Source organism: Rhyacophila brunnea, unplaced genomic scaffold, assembly GCF_057557595.1.
Source record: "Rhyacophila brunnea isolate RB1 unplaced genomic scaffold, BYU_Rbru_1.0 scaffold_22, whole genome shotgun sequence".
NCBI classification, from domain to species: domain Eukaryota; kingdom Metazoa; phylum Arthropoda; class Insecta; order Trichoptera; family Rhyacophilidae; genus Rhyacophila; species Rhyacophila brunnea.
The window spans coordinates 23,460,497-23,479,365 of NW_028232882.1; the positions used below are offsets into that span (position 1 = coordinate 23,460,497).

General features: G+C 35.2%; 1 protein-coding gene across 1 annotated transcript in view; it reads left to right on the forward strand.

The window, feature by feature from the left end:
• tty (tweety) overlaps positions 1 to 18,869 on the forward strand; it is a 262,487-nt gene that overhangs the window by 241,738 nt on the left and 1,880 nt on the right. Inside the window, exons 4-12 of the mRNA XM_085949724.1 lie at positions 6,868 to 7,055; positions 8,980 to 9,144; positions 9,713 to 9,841; positions 10,409 to 10,552; positions 11,555 to 11,767; positions 12,063 to 12,329; positions 13,475 to 13,619; positions 14,400 to 14,643; positions 15,298 to 15,573. Of these exons, the coding sequence (XP_085805850.1) occupies positions 9,010 to 9,144; positions 9,713 to 9,841; positions 10,409 to 10,552; positions 11,555 to 11,767; positions 12,063 to 12,329; positions 13,475 to 13,619; positions 14,400 to 14,643; positions 15,298 to 15,573 (1,553 nt within the window). The 5' untranslated portion in view covers positions 6,868 to 7,055; positions 8,980 to 9,009. The remainder of the gene's footprint in view (positions 1 to 6,867; positions 7,056 to 8,979; positions 9,145 to 9,712; positions 9,842 to 10,408; positions 10,553 to 11,554; positions 11,768 to 12,062; positions 12,330 to 13,474; positions 13,620 to 14,399; positions 14,644 to 15,297; positions 15,574 to 18,869) is intronic.

Genomic DNA, 18,869 nt, shown 5'->3' on the forward strand with positions numbered 1-18,869 from the left:
ATCAGAACACGATGCCAATGCATTTTTTAATACTTTTAGCCATCTTTAAGTAGAATTGATTTCATGTTCAGTTAATTCTGTTTTGTATGAAAAGTTATTTCGGAAGAAATCCGTAAAAAGTTAAACTATTATTGGTTGCTAAGTGGGTCCTAGCAACTAAATTATTAATATTAATATATACGTGCGTTACTATGGAAAATCAATATGAAGTGTCAAAATGACATTTCAGTATATTTATTCAGTATTTCTATCAAGTACAATTTTTTTTGATCGTTTAAGCTAGTCAAGTTTATAATGATTCAACAGAAATGTTTGATATAAAAAGTTCTTTTTATCTTGTAATTATTTATTTGTCAGCACCCCATGTCGAATCGATACTAATATCGGTATCTAGGGATTGCAATATCGGTTTCCCAATATTTTTCGATACCGAAATAGCGGTTTTAAAAATCAGACAATATCGAAATATTCGGTATTGAAAGTGGAAACAAAATGTATTAATTAATATAAAAGACTTAACAGGACTGTATTTTTTGTCGGGTTACGCGATGTCCGGTTAACTTCCGTGGCCCTTCATCGTTCTTGGTGACCATCAATGACACATGCTAATATTTTAAAGAGTTTTTACATGTATTATATTTATTGATAGTTACTACAATTATTTTACGAAAACCGGTATTCAGTAGGTAATACCGGTATTGGTATTTTCATTCGGTATTGCAATCCCTATAGGTATCTACGTCTTTTTACTGTGTCAGCATCGTGATTTTTCTAACGTGTGTTTTGAGTTGTTAAGATCAGTCGCGTTACTGGCTGCATTGTACATATTGAGCGGATAGTGTTCAGAGTGAGACATAATGGACACACTTACAATATAAACTAATTTAATAGTCGGCCGAGAAAGTTTTTTGCGCGGCCTGTGTATGTCAGTTTCACTGTGTTTCCTGGTCTATTTCCATGACAAGGTAATGTTGGGAAACTGTGTCGCAAACAATTAAACCTCTCGAAGCGTACTTTTTCAATTAAAACGCGGGAAATCTCCCTGAAATAAGTGTGTCCGCGGTGGACTTTTGTGTTTACGATTCCCCGGGTACTTTTAATTTTTCTTATTGTCCCGGCATAATCGTTTCATTTCATTCCTTCGCCCAAATTAAGCGAAAATGTAAAAGGAATTTCGGCCTTGTGCGACAACTCTCGCAAAATTCCATAGCATTAATTTTTTAAGTAGCTTTTTAATGAACCTTGTTTTGGTAGATCGGAGATATTTTTTTATTACAAAAAACGAGATATTAAGGTGTATAATATTTTTTATGGCTCGCAGACTTTTTCGACCGCCATAGCCAAGTGGTAGGCATCGCTTCACGTTGTTTACTTTACTATCTAGTCATGACTAGGGATTGCAATCCCGGGATCCAGAGTTATTTTGGATACCTATGAATCCCGGGATTGATAAACATAGTCCCGAAACTTTCTGGATTGATTTTTTTTATGACTAGGGATTCCAATCCCGGGATCCAGAGTTATTTTGGATACCTATGAATCCCGGGATTGATAAACATAGTCCCGAAACTTTCTGGATTGATTTTTTTTATGACTAGGGATTCCAATCCCGGGATCCAGAGTTATTTTGGATACCTATGAATCCCGGGATTGATAAACATAGTCCCGAAACTTTCTGGATTGATTTTTTTTTATCATTTTTTATGGAAAATAAAATGAAAACAAAAATATAACAGAAAAAATACTTTTAATTACAAATAACTACATTGGAAATAAACTGAGTTTGAATGAAGTTTGAATGAGAATGAATGAAGTTGTCAAACTGAGTTTGATTTATACCCATGTGTAAGTTGCCGATTCATTTTATTTTTTCACATAAATTTATAAAAATGAGAAAGATTGGAAAAAAAACAATGCTTCGTACTATTAACAAAGTAATTCCACCATGATCTCATACGTTTTACGGCAGTTTCATATTTGGCTGACTAATTAGATTTATGAAGTGGAAAGGCCATACACCATGTTAGGTACTAGTTCCAATTCCGCTAACCCATTCATTCAGTCTTTACTATCAGAAACAGAAACCTCATATACTATATTATGTAAACTTTAAACGTAAACACAATATTCATTTTTCGATTTTTTATACTTTAATGCGCCTTAACCACTGCACCACGAGAGACGCCCACTAACACAATATTAACAATTAATGTCTTTAATAGTATTAATTATACTAGATTTATTTTTGACCGATTTTATCAATGTTTTTTGTATATCGTCGTTGTTTTGCAAAAAGGGCGAATTAACCAAAATTATATTTTACAGTAGGAGGATTTTTTACTTTTGACATTTATTTGTTTATTAACTGTTGATGATTATAAATATCTAACAAGTTTATAATAAGGCTTAGAAAGAATACTGTCATTATAATAGGCATTATTATATAATATTTTAAAAGGCCTAATATGTCACATTCGCTTTTTATTCGTAATACTAAATGGATATTCGCCCTTACGATTATCGTTTTTAAGTACTTTCCTGTGGGATACAAATTCGCCGTTTTTACACAACAAAGCTAGTGGGGTATATATTGTATATTCATTAAAATCTCAATTTCGCCAAAATGGTTGATTCGCCCTTTTTACAAAATACCGACGATATATAAAAAAATAATATCAACTATGGAAAAAAATGCCAATCCCGGGATTGTCAAATTGTAATCCCGAAATCCCGGGATCAAAATTTTGGTTCGGGATTGGATTCCCTAGTCATGACCATTGATTATGCATTCTTCTTCCACCCTGTCACGTCCCAACATTTGGGCATAGGGCAAGCACAAGTTGGCGCCACTTCCCTCGGTCCACCGCCAACTCCTGCGCCTCCCTCCATGTCAGACCTGCAGCACGTATGTCACGTATGTCGGGATCCCGAGCTATTTTCGATACTTATGTATCCCGGGATTGATAAACATAGTCCCGAAACTTTCGGGATTGATTTTTTTTATCAATTTTTATGGAAAACAAAAATATAACAGAAAAAATACTTTTAATAACAAATAACTACATTAGAAATAAACTGAGTTTGAATGAAGTTTGATTTATACCAATGTATAAGTTGCCGATTCATTTTATTTTTTCACATAAATTAATAAAAAAGAGAAAGATTGGAAAAAAAACAATACTTAGCACTATTAACAGAGTAATTCCACCATGATCTCATACGTTTTACGGCAGTTTCATATTTGGCTGATAATTTGATTTATGAAGCGGAAAGGCCATAAGTACACCATGATTTGCTTTACTATTTTAAATCTCGCTAACCCATTCATTAAGTCTTTACTATCAGAAACAGCAATCTCATATTAAATTCACATTATTATTTATATTACAATATTATTTACTCCATTAAACTTATGTATTTCCAAGATTGAACGTATACATTATTAACAATAAATGTCTTAAATTATACTAGATTTATTTTTGACCGATTTTATCAATGTTATTTGTAAATATAATTTTTTTTATATTAACAATGGAAACAAATGCCAATCCCGGGATTGTCAAATTGTAATCCCGAAATCCCGGGATCAGAATTTTGGCTCGGGATTGGATTCCCTACTCTGGACTTTGTTAATTTTGAGCTGACAGTAATATACTTAATTATTCATTCGCTGTATTTTCTCCCGCCAAGAAAATAATCCATGCAGTTATTTGCGGCATGGAAATCTATTTCTGTTATTGCATTCTGCATGTTGTGTTCATTTATCTTTAGGACGATTTTTTACACTGATTTTTACACTGTTTGTAATAGCTAAAATTACGATTCTCTACCATTTATCTACGATCATTTACTACTTAGCAATATTATAATTTAACGCTAAGTACATAATCCGATAAATTGCAAGATTAACAGTATTTTTTTTGAATATATTACCTACTGCTAATTAGTATTTGCCGTGTTTAAGAAAATTATTAGGTTGATGCATATATTACCTAAGTTCTTGCCATTTTTAACAATAAAACACTTTTTTTAAAGAAGCAACTTTTAATCGATCCAATATATAATGACCATTGTTAGATATGACTATCTCTATAATCGGATTTTAGGGCAAAAAAACTCATTAAGGTCTGTTTTGACCTGCTCTGTTGAACTATTTTTTTTTTTACCATTAAGAACATTTTGCAGAGATCGGAATAAATTGAGTCATCACAAGGTGCCAAGTCTGGGGAGTATGGGGGATGCTGTAAAATTTCCCATTTCAGGTCAATTTATTTCCTTTAGGTGATCGATGCAACATAATATGAAAATAACGCCTTTTCTGTTTATCAAATGCCGTCGTTTTTTTTTTTAATTAATACGTTGTTTAAATCATCGAATTGTTGACATTCACAGCATTTACTGTCTCATTCGATTTTAAAAGCTCATAATTCACTATGGCCCGAATATCCCATCACACACAACGACACAATATTACTTTTTTTGTGCATTTCGGCTTTAGATGTAGAGAGGGATTCTGCTCTAGGATTTGACCATTGTCATTTTCGCGTACCATTGTTGTAGAATCCACTTTTCTTCACCCGATATAATTCGATCCAAGAATGGATTCTGATTTTGTCTGGCGAGGAGTGATCCGCAGATGGTCAACCTGTCGAGCAAATTCTTCGGTGACTTTTATTTATTTTATTCTCGGCCATTGCTATTTTTTTATATATTAGTCTATGCTATCGACTGTTGACAGGAAACTGGCCAAATTAGGTAGAGGATATACCTTTTAAGGGAAAACAAAAAAAAAAAAAAAGACAACCGTTTACACAGGTTACAAATAAGTAGGTAACTTTAAAATGGCAAGAACTTATGCATTAAACTAATAATAATCACTATGACATCACAAAACAATAGATAATAATTCGGTTTCTATTTATAGTGCGTTGACTACCCGTAGGCACTGTTATTATCGTATTAATCCGGTGTGGCATTGTTACAACAATTTCATCGAATATACATCTTTCTATAGACCTAATTGTTTACAGACCTACAAACTAAACTTATCTAAAGCCGCGTTGACACGTCCAAGTACGATCCAAGTACACTTGGACCGAGTGCCATCCAAGTGCACTCGTATGAGACATCTTCATACTAATTATTCCTATCCAAGCTACTTGGACCGCATCCTAGTCATCCAAGTTAACTTGGATAGGAATAAATAGTATGAAGCTGTCACTTGGTTGGCACTCGATCCAAGTGTACTTGGATCGTACTTGGACCGTGTCAACGCGGCTTAAAGAATGGACGGGGGAGCCACTGTCGAAAACAACCCAAAACTCGCAACTGAACAGAATCTGACATTCGAATGACGTTTTCAAAATGGCGTTCCTATGGTAGTTCGTAGTTCCATTTTTGATCGTTCTTTAGGTTTAGTTTAGATCGTTGGTAGGACTGTACCCATGTGTCTGGCATATAAGACGTGTTCCTTTTTTAAATGTGAAACTAAATTCTGTTCTAACGTAAATGGACCGTTTATAAACAAACGACAAAAAAAACAATATAGATACCTGCGTCAATTTGTGCAATACTATTTGACAGATAGTTTTGTTGTCATATTATTATTATATCAGAGGAACTGGACTAAAATAATACCACGTTGCATCGAAAAGCTGTGTTTCAGTTTGTACTCACGAAGATTTATTTTTGTGAAGCACGATTTCGACATGTTTACGTCTGACATAAATATTTTTGGACTACTGGGACATTGATTGACAGATACGAGATTGAATGTTATTTATTTAACGTTATCTATTTCTCTTCAAATTTGTACCTAGGTCATTTCAGTTTGACCCAATAATATTATAAGCCTTTTCTATATTATAATGGAAGTAAAAATCGGGGCTTCGAACCGGAAAAACCGTTATTTTTATCCGAACAAAAAACCGGAATCGAATGTTCAAATACATTTGTTCAAACAAATGTACGAATACATGTTCAAACACGCACGTTAACATGATCTTACTTCCCACTTCAGTTGTTGTAGGCGTAAAAATTAATGACTCGGAGCTGAACCGAAAACCGGAAAAACTGATATTTTTTCTGAACGAAAACCGGAATTAAACCGATATAAGTATATATTGTTATTTGAACCGGAACGAAAACCGAAACGCAAAAAAATAACAGTTTGAAGCCCTGGTAAGAGTCCCCCAAGCCACCTAAGTAAAGTATTTCTAAATTGTATACACTTTTACTGTTTCCTTTCTACAAACAAAATTTGTTAAATAGGGTAAGCAGCCCGCATTTCTAAATAGTTATTGTCACATAGGGACGTGGATGCCCGAAGCTGGTATGTCTGTATGACTGGTTTGTACTGTTCCGAGGCCCCCTTTTAAATTTTCTGAAAAATCGATTGCCTCATCTATATCAGAGAAAATCGCACCTGGAATCCAGCGATTTTTCACATGAAATTCATTAACAAAATAGCGTTATATCTTTCATATATTATCAACTGTAGAAGTAAAACGTAATGAATATTGCTATAAACATATCACATCACACAAGCGACAAAACTTGATATTAGTGAAGTCAACAATAGTAACTGTAACAATAATCACATTCGCCCTGCCAAATTGCTGCGCACTAGAAGAAAACGCATCTCAATTTACGGTTTGATCAGTCTAATGGTTCCATTTATAGTTTCTTGGTTATACAAATAAATGAAAATTATAATTTATCTGTCAAAATGTTATGCTTTCAATCCCAGGATATGAAATATTAATCCTGAAATTTTTATTCTTAGTTGTAACTTGTGAATTTTCAACGAGTTTATACTACTCTTAGTGTTATAATAAAATTAATCTGTTTTTCTCTTCTTATTTACAGCCGAGCTGACTGAGAGGATTCTTCAGAAGACTTTCAGCATCATGCTCTGAGAAGATAACTGCCGACCGCCTTCCTCGAACCGAACATTCGCTCTTCGACTCCGCGGCAGCTCACCAGATCTCTTCGCATGAAGAGTACGGCTTGAAGCCCAACAAGACGAAGCAGGATTTACACCGATATAGTAGCAGGTATTCTGGCGCAATTCAATACTAGATCACAAAATATAAATATTGTATTGTCATAAAGTATTGATTCCTCGCTCTTTTTATATGATTTGTAACTAGACTTGTCAGAACCATGGAACACAAAAATTATGGGAAGTTGGTTGCCATCTGGGTGAGACTGTAACAAGGTTTAATTCTCGAGCGTGGAGTAATCAGGATAAACTTAAACACGTGTTAAAGTATTCTATATCATTTTCAATACTTATGTCTGCATGATAATATTAAGCATTAAAATTTGTCACATAAACGAAACAGACATTCAACATTCGTAAGATTTGAGAATATTCAGGCAGGCTTTGTATTTATGGCGACTGGCTTTCCCATTTCTATCTTATTAATCTATTCTGTGGTTAGAACTCATAGTTTTTCATTGGTTCGATTCCAGTGCATAAGGCGCATAAGGCTTTTCGTCCGACGGCTCTGGGTTTAATTCCCAGTTGAGTTACAATATATTTTATATTCAAGTGATTTTCCCGAAATGAGTTAAGTAGGTACAGATTTTACCTTTTTTAAAACTAATACCTACAATGCATTTCCACCATGAAAAAATTAGATATTATCATTCTATCAGGCAGTGGCGAAGGGTGACTTTTGGAACGAGGTAAGCTGTGGAGATCAGAGAAAAAGAGCACACTTGTCAGGTAACTTACGGGAAATAAGAAGATAATACTTACGATATTACTACTGATGAATAGGTGCACACTAATGACAACGACACACTGGTCATAGGTTTCACCGCTGAATTTGTCAAATTATTTAAATCACTTATGGCAGTAGAATTCCACGCATACTTTCTTTACCAAACAATACGCATCGCCAACAAAAAAGTTTGTTTAATGTATAACTGCCAGTTAAAAACAAATATTTATCATTTATAAATTGTTGTGAAAATGTCTAATATAAGTTTTTTTGCTGTATTCAAATCTAAATGAACCCTTGGAAGGTCAAGCTTTGATAATTTTTAAATGCAATCGTTCGCACATTTTCTACTGGGACACTACACAATTTAATAAATACTTATATATTTAAAGCACTGGCGAATGATTTCGGTACAATATGAGATAATTTATCCACATTCACAGTAACACAATGAATTTTGTATTATAAAATAAACCTTTACCACTGCTTTGAAATGTCAAAATGACATAAACTGTGAATAGCATGTTATGTTTGTCTATGACTGAAGTAACCTAAATAATAATCGCGAATTAATACAATATTTATTTTTAATAACAATTTATAAATTATATGTGATCGAACACAATAGTTATTATTTTTTTTAATCATCCTTATTATTTATTATTTGCTTTTAAAGATAAGCAAAGACAATAAACAAATCAAAATTTCGAATAAGCTTGTCTGTTAACGCTTCTGAGTCTCGAACAAAAACCCAGACATGCATGAAGTTGGCAACTGAATTTCGGTAGAAAATTCGGCTTGGATTATCGTTGAAATAATTCTAAAAATAGCACTCACGTTGGACGTTCCGTCATTTATTTTTGATTCGAAACATGACTAAATTAAAAGCTCTACTTATAAATAACGACGATAGATGGCAATCAATATTTTTATTATAACCTACAATGTCCTACAATGTAGATATTTATTTATATAAATTAAATACTTGAAAATAGAAGGTAAGCTTTAAATAATCGCTTAGTATGGAGCCTTCGCCACTGCTATCAGGCCCAATTCATAACAGAAATTCGAATTTTTTAAAACAACAAACCCGTAATTACAGTAACATTAAAGGCATGAAGCTTCTTGGAGATCAGACAGTCTGGCTCTCAGGTACAGATATGCTATTATAAAATTGAATTTTACCACTCAGTAAATGTTATCGTTAATAGGTATATAATGATTTCCTTAATTTTTGTTTTGTTTTTAGGTAGGCGGAGTAGGGGGCTTAGGCCCAGCCATGGCCCCCCCGCCGGAATCTTTCGAGTACCATCCGACGATGCTGGCGCGCCTTCTCCACGCGCTGCCGCATCTCAACGTCACCCTGCACACCGTCAACTCCACCTTTGCCCCGCATTCTGATCTCTACCTTGAGGTATGTTTAACGACAAGACACGAATCCGATTTCAACCGATACCAATTGCAGCCTGGGCAGTGTGCTTTATCTATATACAATTAATCCAGATCCACCCAGAAATGTATGTAAAGTGTAATTTCAAATTCTGTCAATATTGATGACCATTTTTTTATAAATTTAAATTAAGTTACTTACAATACTAATTTTGATTCCTAGATCTAGGACCTTTAGCGATATTATATTATCTACCTCACTTATCTACTTTGTCTACTGTTTGCAAATGGCGCGCAATTTGAAATTTATAAAAATGTACTATTCTTGTTAAGGTCAAATCATTGCCTTCGTAATAGTGCATCGGTTTACACGCCTTACTGATGTATGATACTTATTGATAATATTGATGTGTTGATTGAAAAGGAATTTAGAATTAGATCTTTTGATTGATTGTGATTTATTAAAACAGAATCTTGCTAGTGACAAGGACGTCAACTCGTTTCGAGGAACTGCGTGAGAGAGAAATTATTAGATTCCTTTTTAATCTCTATCATGTCTTCCGGTTTGCTAATAATGTGTTTGATTTTTTCAGAGTCTCGGAATTTTGGGGTCAGTTCCGGCAGCGTGGTTGATTTTGACCCTTCTGGTTCTTCTCATCTATTTGCTGACGAGGTGCTGCGATAGGAAACCGAGACCCGCCAAGAGTATATCAGCCCTGAAGGTGAGAGAAACTTTCCGGTATTGTTATTAGAAGGATTATTCGATGTTGCTAGTAAAAAAACATTATCAAATTTATCTTTAAGACCACTTTCAGCGTATTCGGCGCAGTCAACTAAACATTGCTTTAAATCAAAAGTGGTCTAAGGATTATTAATATAGGAAAGAGAACGGTAATGTTGTGATCCATTCAAGAATCCTTGTTGCTCGCCAGTCCTCGAGCTTCTTTCCAGCTCATCCTAGCATCATATAGCTCTACTATATATATCCTGGAGAAGTATACATGTGGATGAGTCATGTCCAACATCACATCCTCACCGATATATAACGAGATGCTGGATGATCCGCATTCTTATCTCTTCATTTCTATTAGAATTCATGACACTCTCAGTAGGTAACCATTGTTGGTCATTTTAAGGTGCCATGACTAGTGACAATTGTTTTACGAGGAATAGTAATTTTGTTGGTCATTTAATCCAGTAGGACTTCAATTTTGAATTCAGCATTGAATAATTATTACCACATGACTAATTCGTAAAATGTTACGTAATATAATTGAACTGTATTCCAGGTGACGCTGTGCATTGTGGCGGTACTGTGCTGTGGAGCAATAGGCGTCGGTCTTTATGGGAACGATGATCTCCACAACGCGCTTCTTCAGGTGCTCAGTGCAGCTCAGTCTATCGATAACATTGTCGGCTCCATACGAAACCAGGTATTTGCATTTTGTGTCTTATTTATTTCTTTGTCTAATAGTAATAATTTCCCATTTCTCTCTACTTACCTCTGCCCTCTGCCACCTCCATTCTATCTTCCTGATGGCTTTATTGAGTTGCCAAACAATTTTTTTCTTAAATAATTAATATAATATATTTGAATCCAGAGAATGAATGTTTGCAATGTTCCTTCAAACACCTTTCAGTTTAATTGAGATATTGGATGATTGGATAACAACCTACCCTAATAAAAAGTTACTACAGATGATCAGCTAGATTCACCTTCAGATTATGCTGTCCATATCAACGTAGTTAAGCCAAAATGACATAGAGAATAATTTGCAACATTACGGTAATGTAAATTGAAATCATAATTACATTGGATTTGTACATGTTTTCATGGAGATGCCCTTACAAACAAAAATCGTACATTCAGCTTGGGCTCACGTCAGCATAGTGATATAAAATCTCATTGCCTGAAAACTCCTCCACGCAAATCAGTCAAAGTCTCATTGGCTGCATATCGTTTAATACCAATACGCCGACTAATGAATGGCTCCGCATGCTTTACGAACTGCCAGGAATTGTGTATGCATCAAATCTATGTAAATTTAGATACAAGCCAATTCTATAATGGTAAATCAATGGTTTTGTGAGGTATATTTTTAATAATGCTTAACCAAAAAATTGTAACTTCATCTCAAAATAACTCTGTTGACAGGAGCTTGTTGATGTTTTTAAGCATATATGGCCCCCTAGGGATTAAAGGTAATCTTAGTACTATTTTATCACTGATCTAAGGTAAATAACATAGCCATTCACCCAACTTATTGGGTAATTGCTTGTGTCCAAACACACGTTGAATATTTGAATTCGATCCTGTGACTTACGGATTTAGATTTGGACATTTCACCCCTGCTTCACTAAAATGTAATAAAAGAAATAGTTCTGTGGCGCACACATTTGTCAATCACTGCATTTATGGTTTGATATTTTTGCAGACGAATTCGATCGAACTGGCGCTCACGCAGAAGGTGAAGCCGCAGCTAATCGACCTTGCGGACATCTTCGACTCGCCCGTCTCCAACCAGACGGCGTTGGGCCTGCTCCTCAACACGCTCTCTGCCGTGCGGAATAACACCACCATGGCTACAACCGCCGTGGCTGATATCAAGCGCCCCCTCACCGGCATCAATATGGGCCACTCCTTGGAGGTTACTTATTTGTTTCTTTAATTCCACAGTTATGCATTCAGCAAAATGGAACAACCAATTGAAGAAAATTCTAGTGTCGTAAATAATGGTTGTGGTTTTGGGACTTGACAACACAATAAACATAATATTATATAGACCTACTAACTAATTAAATAAGTTACACCCCAGTGTATTTTTCTTTTTTATCCATTCCTAAGTATTACAATGATTATTTATCTAGCTGTCCTTGCCTGACTAAATATAAATTTTAATATTAAAAATGTAATTAAATTAGTAATATAATTTTTGATTGCAGCGTTGTCGGCGCTGGGAGTGGGCTCGGTGGGTTGGCGCGATGGGGGCGTGGTCAGCACTGGTGGTGGCGTGCGCTGTCTTGGTGGTGGGAGTGGCGCGTCACTCACGCCGCGCGCTCATCGCTTTCAGCGTGTGCGCCCTGGCTGCTTTGGTTGCATGCTGGCTGGCCGCAGGAGCTGCCCTCGCTGCTGCTGTCGCGCTAGCCGACGCCTGTCAGGATCCCGCCAGCGCCATTGCTCAGAGGGCTCCGCCCGATCTGCCCCCTGAGGTGACACTTTAATTATGATCACAAAATATGATTACAAAATGTTGTGATTCAAGCATAAAGATGCATGATCACGGCCCTTTTTTCTACTGTATAACTCTCAATTGGCGGCAGAAAGACACAGGCCCTGATTTCATTTTGTGTTAAATTAAATTGCAATAACCATTTCATTCACAGTCGAGATCCCGTCAAGTGTATTTATTTTTACAGTGTCTCGTACGTCAGACAGAAATAAAAGACATACATATTATATCATAATTGTAAAGGTCTTAGCGGTGATCTGCAGAACTACACAATACACATATTATATAGTATTTTGTAAAAAGGGTGAATTAACCAAAATATTATTTTACAGGAGGAGGATTTTTAACTTTTGACATTTATTTGTTAATTACCTGTGAATGATTGATTATACATGTCTAACAAGTTTATAATAAAGCTTATAGAGAATACCGTCCTTATAAGGCCTAATATTACATTCGCTTTTTATTCGTAGTAGTAAGTGGATATTTGCCCTTACGATTATCGTTTTTAAGTACTTTCCTGTAGAGATACAAATTTGCCGTTTATACACAACAAAGCTAGTGATATAGGTACATATTGTTTTTTCATTAAAATCTCGATTTCGTCAAAATGGTTGATTCGCCCTTTTTACAAAACACCGACGAATTATGTATCCCCTAATTTTTACACTATACACGTTATTTAACTTAATTATATAATGGTAGAGATTAGGAGTATGTCTCCTAGTCCCAAAAAACAAAATGGCGTGGTACAGTCTACATTTTAATTAGTATTATCGGTCATATGGGCGAAATTTAAGAGAGTGGGTTAAAAAAAGTTCACGTTGCCTACCAAGCCGATCCTCTGCAATCAGGGGGATCGATTGATTGATTATTATTCAAACCTTACTTGTTACAAAACTGCACAAAATAAACAAACCACAGGGCTGCTGTATTGATCAAAGACTCCAAAACACAGTGTGTTGGTAACACTACCTATCTAACGAAGAAGGCAAAAAACTATATGTACCGGCATTATATTAAATGAAATTTTTTATGAACCTTTTTTGCATCAGTACTAGATTACTCCCGTGTAATATTTTAATTATTAACTTGTCAACTGATTGTTGTTGTATGTTTTCTCAGGTGGTGAGGTATTACCTGGTATGTGAAGTGTCCCGCGCCAACCCATTCACGCAGCGCTTGCGGGAGTCTCAGCGAGCAGTGCTGGCAGTGCGACAGGGACTCAATTCTCTCGCTCGGATCGCCACCAGCATCTTTAACAACCCCAGTACGTCTCACTTTGTTTCTTTTCACTTATGTCTGATGATTGCATGGTACAGTTTCACTACTGTAACATTAAATTATCGGTTAGTATCGAGTCCGTCATTGATATAATTACTGAATTTATTAATTACACGATTCAGAAACACACCTATTAAAAAAAAATCTGGGTCGGTCTCAAACTAGCGTCCATTGGATTCCGGCCCATGTGCTTTACTAATTTAGCCCTGTGCACCATACCTAACGACTAAATTAACTAATGGCTATGTGAGCGTTTATCAAATTTCATTAATATTGGTGACCACCTTCTATCATTTGTATAAAGTTACCAATAATAGGTGGGAACTTATAATACATAGAACAATTTAACCTTGCAATTGCGCAGATTACGATTGCTTTTAGTGTGCACGACAATACATAAGGTAAATTTAATCATTGTTATACCTTTTCCGACTGCTCGTACATGAAGCCTATTGGATCTTTTTCTCTCGTTCGGCGTCACTCCCAACACCTCCAACTATGTTAAAGTATTCTTTCAAAACTACCGAATTTCAAGCTTATAATTATTATGTATCATAGGAAATATTTTATGTGTCATTGGGAAATGGAATCATGTACTTATATCAAAAGTTAATTAAAGGTAGATGTCTCCCTTATTAATGAGATATTATATATTTTTTTACAGTTAATTAATAATCCATTATACGAATCATAATAAATTACCTATAGGTACCTGACTCAGTCGACAGCATTATTATTACAATATTACAAGTATTTCCATTTTCAGGTCTCCAACCGACCCTTGGCTCTCTGACCGCTGAAACGGTGGCTGCGGAGCGCGTGCTCATCAGCCTGACGTCCCTGGTGGACTGCCGAGCGGTTCGGGCGCACTATCTCACCGGGGTGCGGGCCCTTTGCGATGCAGGACTCTTCGGCTTGTCTCTTCTTCTTTTGGCTTCCGCTCTCGCTGGACTGCTCTTCACCATTCTCGTCTGGGTCGACAGCCATACTTGGATTTACATCAGGAAGAAGTAAGTCACTTTAACTTAAATGCATTTCCAGAATTCTATAGTATAGGTGCAACAAATGATAAGCTATAGGCAACAATATTCGTTATTCGCAAGGAATGCCAGTTTTTTGCTTTCTGCTATACCATTTAATATACCTACTCATCACCAGGGTGGTGTAGGATGATTTTGCGCCGCTGACTTCGCGATACCATCTTAATGATTGCCAACTCAGTGCCTATAAGATGAATGACACATGTGAAGAAATATTCATATTATAATGATTTTAAAATAGCTTTATCTCTGCTAGGAAATATTTCCAAAAAGCTATATGTGGCTCATGAACAGCCATTTGCCAACACCTGACTTATCCTGTAGATATTCTGAAATCCAGACGATGGCACCAAATAGTCCCATTCCTTGATCCAGGGATGAACATGAATGCAAAGTATACTGCGCACAACACAAATATCATTTAAATGTTATGAGTTTTGAAGAAATATATTATTTTACTAGAAGAGTTTAAACATTCAAAAACCACGAAACAACAATTTTTTTACAGTTGTACATACCAGGTGCATCCGTAGAAAACTAGCAATAGTGTATAACTTCAGTATTTCACTGCTGATAAAATATGAATAAGGTTATGTGAAAATACTTGTTTGTCTTTTGTTGTAGACGTGACTACGCAGGAGATGAGCATGCCCCGTTCCTGCCGCCTTCGAGTGGCGGTGCTAGCGGCACGCTGTCGGCGGGTTCAGGCGGCATGGCGGGCAATGGCAACGGCAGCAGTGCGGGCCCGCCCCCCGCCGCCTTCCGCACGCTGCCCCGGAGCGGCCAAGGGTCGTACTACCCCCCCTCCACCCTCTCCCCTGCCCGACCGCCGCCCCCCTCCTACGGCTCAGCCATCGCCATGACGCAACTCGCCCCCACGCAAAGGCATGCTGCGCAGGGGTCTATAACATCATAGCCTCTTTTTATATTTACTTTTACTTTATTATTTTTTAAGACGCCTGCGGTGATCGGCCACAGAGACCATATCATGCTAGTCAATTATCATACAATAATTGTTTTTGAAAAGATTATACAATGCTATTAATTAGAGTAACCTCCATTTTTTCTTTTTTTGATTAAGTACTTTTTCTATTTTATAAATTCATGAAATATCAAATACAGTTCCTTTTCGTTTATATTTATCAGTCGCCATTTTTATATTTTACTAACTTTAGACATGAGTTATCATTAATTTTAATAACGTTTAGGACATCTTATTTCACTATTCCCTTTCTCTAATAGTTTACTAATTTGTTTGCGAAAAGGAAATATCCTTTTTGCATTCCTAAATGTTGACAGTTTTTTGTGATCATTTCAAAATAGCGGAATATTGAGGTTACCGACTTTGAAACTAACATTCTCATTTAGTGTAGACATTTCATGTCAGTTGTTTTTTTATTAAATTAATACCTGTCGTATGCATCGCACCGATGGTAGGTTCAATATATTACGTAATGATACTGAAATTAACCACTGTGAACGGGGTTCATAACCCATTTTGGTCAAAAAAAGTATTATTGAAGTTTGTAAGATATAAAACGATATTATTTCATCTTCAATCATATAGGTACCTATATCGTGAGATGATAATACTTATAATATTATGATAGAGGTAAAAATATCTGAGGTGCCTACTATTTTTATAAAACATACGTTTAATGACTTAAATCACCTGTGAGGTGCCCGTTCAGTATGACATTTTTGTCTCACTAAACAAAATTGTATATTATGTATGTAGTTCTCTTGTAACCGATCTCCGCAGGCTATTTTATGATTCCATCCTAATCTTTACATGTGTATGACAATATCTATTTCTTTTCTTCTTTCCTTTTAGAGTCTTTCTATCATTAAAACAATAGGATAATATTCATAGTTTTAAATGTCCGTTTTTCTTTATATTGTCTGATTTGGCAATTGAATCCAGTCAAAAAAAAAATGTTTTTAATTAATTTTAGTGGCCTTCTGTCAAGGAAAGCATGTTTATCAATGAATTGATTGATGAATGAATAAATTTTGTTACTACACTAATAGATATAAATATTGCAAAAAGTACAAATAAATGATTATGAATGTAATTAATATATTTGATTTGTTTGTGGATATAAAATGAAGGGTGCAGGGGAAGAATGTATTATGTCACATAAATATCAAACTGAGATATCGTTGATTAAAGACGTCAATGACTCTAAAGGGCATCAGTTTTTTTCTGTCGTTGCTTTATAGCGCTCATCTGTTCATCGGCGTTTCACACGAGGAGACTTTTGGTTTATAGTTCCTATCAAGAGTGTCAAGTCTGACGTGAATGTAGACCATAGACAATACATGTTTTTACCCTGAATGAAATGGGCATTTCTTGTTTTTAACCTGTATAATAATTTTAAATGCTTTATAATGCTTTGGCCATTACTGTTATTGCCCAAATTAAAACACCATCTTGTAGTACTCGGTTCGATTTACGAGACTGCATTGCCAGTTTTAAAAATAAAAAATGTGACATAACATGTTCTTCACGTGTACCCTTCAATAATATATGTAATACGTATTACCATATATTTCTACTTTTTGTCTTATTGCAATACTTTGAAGTTAGCGACAATCAGTAAACTGATTTTGTTTGATGACCATTTCAATTCCTTCATCAGAATTTTGTTGATTGATAGATGATTCGTTTTTACATCAGTAATCTAAAAGTATCTAAAATTCATGATCTAGCTTCAAAGTATATTACTTAGGATGGAGTTTTATTGTCTATTTATTTTTATTTCCTACAGTAAATTGACACCTAATGTTTAATAAACCACTGAAGACGAATTTTACGGACAGCCAGATTTAATTTTAAAGTAATTTTTACAAGGTTTTCTTTTGGCCCACTTTCTGTTACAATTTTTTTGATTATCTATGGGGGCGTAATCAGTTACGAAGTTTTGTAATGTACACCCTCTTCGTAGTTAGAGGTTGTCGAGCTATGTCTACAGTATATGCATTTTGTTGTGCAATGGCACGGATAATCTTCTGGTTATTTAATCAGCGAGGATATTCTAACGTGATATGTTAACTCCAAAATCAAAAACATCAGATTTATCACTTTGTGTATTCAGGCAGTTGATTATCACGGGAACTTCTAACATACCGTCAAACCCCCTAACTTCGCCCGGTTTTTTAACAGAAAGTCGTTTTGCCACCAAAATATCTACCAATATGAAGTCTTATAGACCTTATGTAATGTACAATGACAGTGTTTATTTTTATTTATATTGAAGTAACACTCTTTTCATTATTTCATTAAATACTACAATAAATCACAATTTTTTATATAGACGAAGTTACGGCACGATTTCCTAACTTCGCCTAATGTGTTTTAGGAGGTCCAGTACAAAATTATTGTCTATGTACATTCACGAAATCTATTAAAAAATGACATTAAGCAAATTTAGGTCTTATGCTAGAGACAATTTGAAATATTTTAAAGAAATATCTACGTTGGCGAAGATAGGAATCACTTCAATGACTGTTTCATACAACCTACCAATTTATGCTAGGGGTGCCAAAACCCAAAGCATTATAGTATCATTTTTATGTACTGATTTAGATAGTAAATTTTTAATAAAGGAAATATGAGAAAAATTGTTAACTGGTGATTCAAAGTGATGAATAGTTTTTAGTCTAAAATCCATAAAAATCAAAAAACCACATCTATTTCAAGAAAAGCATTTTTTTGTGACAACCCTAAAGCCAGGGGAAGTGTAGGAACAAGTAGTTCACAAAACATAGCCTGACATTGCATACTGAAATAATTGATGTTTTATTATAAATATCGGAAATCCCACTCTACATTTGGCAAGCAGACTATATCACTATATTATATTAAAAATATGAAGAACCTACCTCTACAAGATTCGTTGAAATCAGCAAAAGTTCAGAGGTATTCCGAAAAAATCTCTTCAAACCGGACTCGAAAAAATGGTACTAACACAAACACGGCTAAAATAATGGCGGTTTGAAAATTTTGTGGTGACAGGACGAATATTATCTTTAAAATCGCCTTAGTGGCTTAAAGTGGTGCGATAGTAAAAACATGAGTTTCTATTGTTTTATTGATTTAGGTGAAGTTAGGGACACTTGGCGAAGTTAGGGGGTTTTACGGTTTTAACACAACCTCTTATGACGGTGCCAACTGTTTTAGAGTGAGATAGAGT